The sequence below is a fragment of the Octopus bimaculoides genome, chromosome 19 (assembly GCF_001194135.2).
Source record: "Octopus bimaculoides isolate UCB-OBI-ISO-001 chromosome 19, ASM119413v2, whole genome shotgun sequence".
Classification (NCBI taxonomy): domain Eukaryota; kingdom Metazoa; phylum Mollusca; class Cephalopoda; order Octopoda; family Octopodidae; genus Octopus; species Octopus bimaculoides.
This window is the reverse complement of record NC_068999.1, coordinates 47,271,216-47,276,885: the sequence shown is the minus strand read 5'-3', so window position 1 is coordinate 47,276,885 and position 5,670 is coordinate 47,271,216. Positions and strand designations below refer to the sequence as shown.

The window sequence follows — 5,670 nt, the reverse complement described above, 5'->3', positions numbered from 1 at the left end:
GACACCATTTCGAGCGTGGCCGTTTTCGTGCGGGTGACACGTAAAAGCACCCACTACACTCTCTGAGTGGTTGGCGTTAGGAAGGGCATCCAGCTGTAGAAACTCTGCCAAATCAGACTGGAGCCTGGTGTTGCCATCCGGTTTCACCAGTCCTCAGTCAAATCGTCCAACCCATGCTAGCATGGAAAGCGGACGTTAAACGATGATGATGATGATGATGATATATATATATATATATCATCCATCTGTTTTCCATGTTGGCGACTGAAACTGGTAAGCCAGAGAACTGCACCAGGTTCCAGTCTGATTTGGCATGGTTTCTACAGTTGGATGCCCTTTCTAACACCAACCACTCCAAGAGTGTAATAGGTGCTTTTATGCGCCACTGGCACAAGTGCCAGTTACACAGCACCAGCAAATATATATATATTACTGGACATCCAATAAAGAGATTTCATGCAGATTCTCTATCATGATCAATAAAGAGTAATATATATATTACTTGACATCCAGTAAAGAGATTTGATATCCTACAACTGCCTTTAGTCAATGGCAGGTTGTTGGTGATTACTACATTTTGTTAAAATGTCAGGGAAGCAAAAACAAATACATACAAATATACAAACTGAAAGGCAGTTAGAGTACTAATTATTTTAAACCTGAACGGTCAACATATAATTACAAATAGTTTGCATTAATGGTTAAAGCTGATAATTAGGAATTAGAATTAAACTACAAGTAAAGTGACAATAAGACTAAGACTACAATATAATCCTAAATTATAGGATCATTGGTACAGCTACAATAGTAAGGTGAAGGTATAATTTTTAAAGGGGACGGTAGAGTAAATTACACAAGTTCAAAGTGAAAAAGATAAAACCAAAACAAAATTAAAAAATTAATTGTATTTGTTATCTTGTTGCAGTGTGATAATATGCAATGTGATATTCTTTTCTACTCTAGGCACAAGGCCCAAAATTTTGGGGGAGGGGGCTAGTCCATTAGATCGACCTCAGTATGCAACTGGTACTTAATTTATCGACCCTGAAAGGATGAAAGGCGGTGAGCTGGCAGAAATGTTAGCACACCGGGCGAAATGCTTAGCGGTATTTGTATTGGTTTCATTCATTGGATTGTGTCTAATTTGGAACTGAAGGGGTGGGGTCTCTTCTATGGTAGAGTCAGATACCTTCATAACTTATTTTACAATCAGCAGAAGAATGAAAAGCAAAAGTTATTTCAACTAGATGAACAAAGAATAATGCATGATGTGGCCTTCTGCAGTTTCCAACTATCAAGTTTTCTGTAAATTTGAACTATATGTATATACACACACTATATGTTTTCTCTCTCTCTCTCCCTCCAGTACAAAAGGAAAATATATTATTTGTGGTTCTGAAGACCACTTCATTTATTTATGGAAAACACATCACGATTATTATAAATTCTCATCTGCTCGTCGAGATCGCAATGATTATTGGGAAGCCATCAAAGGTAATACATTCCTCATAATTTCTTTCTCTGTTTTCATCAATTCTATGATCTTAACCTGATTGAGAGCATGACTCATTCTGTGTTTGCCCCTTTTTAGATATTTCTATGGACCAGTGACTCCTCTTATATATCCTTTTTACCCATTTCAGTCATTGGACTGCAGCTGTGCTAGGGCACCACCTTGAAGGGTTTAGTTAAATAAATTAACCCCAGTGCTTATGTTTTAAAACATAGTACTCTTTGAGTCAGCTTCTTTTGATCAGGTACCAGACAAGGATTCTGGATTATTATTCCGTTTTTTTTTTTTGCTTCATTTTCGAGAGCAGTCAAGTTCATTTTTAGTATTCTCATTTGTGAGAGCAATTGAACTTATTTCAGATATTCTCATATTAAAAAATCATCTCCGGCTACTAGTTGAGAGGACATTGGTGTTGCTTTGGCGGAGGTTTGCGCTCTCTGAGTGTTCTTGTTATTCTTATTTTATATCCTACGTCTGTCTGGAAATCTTTCGTCACACATCTTGTAACAAGAATAATTATAAAATAAATCTTAAATAAAGAATGAATATATAGTGCATATGTTTATTTGACAAAAAAAAAAAAAGGGAAAAAGACGACCATCCCAAAATATAACAATTATTGTTTGATGAATGTTCTGTTAATGGTTGGGTTTTTATTTTCAGTCCATAATGCAGTTGTAACAGTTGCTGTTCTTGCACCCAATCCACAATTGATGATCAAATCCAACACTAATACTGGAACATCAAGCTCAGATTCAGAAATATCGGATGAGAGAGAGATTATTGTCAGTGCAGATTTCACAGGTGCTGTCAAAGTGATGCAATGTAGGATAAAAAATTCTGCTTGAATCGTTGGAACCAATCTCCTGTTGTTATAAACTTCTTGCTCAACTCTCGACTGTTCAGCAGTATCTCAAATGCTAATCAAATCTTGATAAATGGTTTCTCAATAACACATGAAAATACCAATTCCATTTAACAGAGCGGCTGATTCAAGAAAAGGTGCCAAGCTATATAAACATATGCTCCTAAAATTTAGTTTCATCTGGCTAAAGATAGCATCAGTAAAACAGATATAAAATGAACCAACTCTTCTGTTATTCTACAATGTTATCTTTGCGGATATCCTTCATGCAGTACCAGGGCATTGTTGATTTCTTTTGAGTAATTGTTTCCAAATAATAAATTTGTTTTGGTTAAGCCTTTTAGCACTTCTGCTAAGAGCTAACTTGAACTATGACCAATATTTCTCGTATAAAATTCACATGTTAATCTGTGATACCACTGGTTAATACTGAAACAAAAACAATCTTCCTTTAAAATATATTCCTTTTGAGTATCGATCTTTTAATAAAAATCTAGCTTCTATATCTCTGTATTTTCTCTTTATTTTCTCTTTCTCTTTATTTTTTAACCAGAAATTTTCCCTTTTCAGAATTCCTATACTAAACTTATATTTGATACCATTATTTGACTTATATGCAAATTATTTGCTAATTTTAAGATTACTAAATAAGTACTGTGAAGCCACATAGCTCAGTGGTTAGAGCATTGGACCCATAATCATGAGGTAGTGAGTTCGATTCCTGGACCAGGCTGTGTGTTGCATTCTTGAACAAGGCACTTTATTTCACATTGCTCCAGTTCACTCATCTGTAGAAATGAGTTGCAATGTCACTGGTGCCAAGCTGTATCGGCCCCTTTGCTTTTCCCTTGGATAACATCAGTGGCATGGAGAGGGGAGGCTGGTATGCATGACCGACTGCTGGTCTTCCATAAACACACTTGCTTGGACTTGTGCCTCGGAGGGGAACTTTCTAGGTGCAATCCCATGGACATTCATGACCAAAAGGGGTCTTTCCTCTTTTACCCTAAATAATACAAGTGCATGACCCATTGTTTTATGTTTGGAATAAGTAATGCTATGCTTCATGATGGATGGCATTTTTCCTCACTAAAGAATGTGCTCAAGGTAAAGGTAGACAATATGATACGCAACAGACTCTTCGGTAGCACCATCCTACCTGCACTCTGATATGCAAATGAGATATGGACTGCTATTATGAAGAGGATAGAACATTGACTGGCTGAAATAAAAAGGGCCATGGAAAGATCTATGGTAGAAATATCATTATGAAAGCACTAGCTGTCCCCGTGCTGTCAATAATGACGGCTAATTGTAGTAATATTATATATAAATAAGATACAAAATAAGGTGCATAATAATCACACATACAAACATTCACATGCTTCCCTTGTACATGTACACACATATACTCACATAGAGTTGAAATGCTGATTTTTTTTTCACCCTTTCTTTCCTTATTCATCTATCTCCCCTTCCTTTCTCTCATTGCTATTACTTTCTCTCATTCCCTCTCAGTCAGGGATATTACTCTCACTACTTCTCCTTCACTGAATTACTATCTTCTCTCCTCCTCCGGCATGATTCTGGATATATATATATATATATATAAAGTTCAAAAAAGAAAAACGACAAAAAAACAACAACAAGAGGACGTGATACACATTGTGTTACTGGACGCCTCAGGAAAGGAAAGAAAGAGAATTTGACGTTTCGAGTGGAGCTCTTCGTCGGAAACATAAGAAAGTCCAAAAAAGGGAAAATGGAGGAGTGCGTGCTCGCGGGTCCGTGTGTGTGTGTGTAATAACAGAACGTGTATGTGCGTATGTGTGTGTGGTTTGGCTGTTTATCTGTTAGTGTGTGTGTGTCGCTTAACGTTGTGGAAGGAATTAGTAGCAGGAATAATTTGGGAGTGGTTGTAGATGATGGTCAGTAGAAAGTGAGCAGGCAGTTTTTGAGTATGTGTGTGTGCACACAAATATATAAAAACACTACGCTCATTATTATATTAGGAAATATCTGAAATGAGATAATTCAAGTGGAGCAAGCGATGTGATTGCAGAATTCTGGAAGCACAAGTTATGATGGGCCACACGTTGCAAGGCTCACAAAGAACAGGTGGACCTGCACAGGTGCCATGTGGTATCTAAGAGATTGGAAAAAGGTTACTTGGAAAGCCTCCACAATAATGGGAAGATAATTCAGTGAAGTAATTTGGGCCAAGATGGAAACAAATGGCATAAACAAGACAGAATTGGAAGCACATTGTGATCAGTGGTGTACAATAGCATATGATGGCCTGAAAATAGGCATTGAATTTTCATTGTTTCTTGAGTTGTTGTTGTTGCAACTCGACTATCCCAGCTCACAATTTTTGACATATTTTTACGATTTTTGTAAGATCATTATTTCTTTTTTGTCGAGGTATTTACATTTCCACGTGAATTAATTAAAACTCTCCGTGAGAATGTTTTTTTTTTTTCACTCTGCATCCATTTGTTTTTTCCTCATCGCCACTGTTGTAAAGCGGTCTTTTGCCTCTGTTGTATCTGTCTTTTGATGACAGTTGTCACTTCGACAGATATTGTTATGTTCCGAAGTCATTGATAGAATGTTTCCGTCTGACACTGTACGACCCCCAGTCGTACAGTGTTATTATCCTCAAAAGGTTGGATTGTTATAATGTCCACTCAGTATCACAGTAGAATTACTGCATCAGCACAGCCATGACTATCAATACAGTCTACACATTCTCTTTTTGACCTTCTCCTGTTGACTGGCCACTGGTCTATTTCTAATGGCTGACTACTACCACTTCTTACTGGGATGGGTGTACAGTTTCTCAACACAACATATAATAAATTCCTAATAGAGACATACATACATACATGTATGGACAGGTATAATATCTTCCACCTGTAAATCTTCAAACATAGATTCAAAATAATACAATTAAATATTTGAAAAATTTCTTTATATGCCGTCTATAGGATTTACATAGAGTATTAAGAGATTCAGAGAGAAAAAGAACGGATAAAGAAGAGAAAATAAAGAAAAAGAGAGATAAATAGAAGGAGAGTAAAAGAGATAGAGATAAGAAAAGTTTATGTAGGGAGGTATACAAAAGCAAATTATTAACATCATCCTATAATGTCTGTTTTCTATAGCTATTGGATCATCATCATCATCATCTAACGTCCACCTTCCATGCTAGCATGGGTTGGACAATTTGACTGAGGACTGGTGAACCGGATAGCTACACCAGGCTCCAATCTGATTTGGCAGAGTTTCT

General features: G+C 36.7%; 1 protein-coding gene across 2 annotated transcripts in view; it reads left to right on the top strand.

Annotated features, from left to right (window-relative positions):
• Positions 1 to 2,883, top strand: part of LOC106868358 (WD repeat-containing protein 44) — a 60,851-nt gene extending 57,968 nt beyond the window's left edge. The window contains exons 21-22 of one of the 2 annotated variants that reach the window (XM_014913573.2): positions 1,367 to 1,494; positions 2,177 to 2,883. In XM_014913573.2, the coding sequence (XP_014769059.1) occupies positions 1,367 to 1,494; positions 2,177 to 2,361 (313 nt within the window). In that variant the 3' untranslated portion in view covers positions 2,362 to 2,883. Of the gene's footprint in view, positions 1 to 1,366; positions 1,495 to 2,176 lie in introns of those variants that run through there. The other variant, XR_008266202.1, reaches the window with a different exon arrangement.
• The last annotated feature ends 2,787 nt before the right edge of the window (positions 2,884 to 5,670 follow it).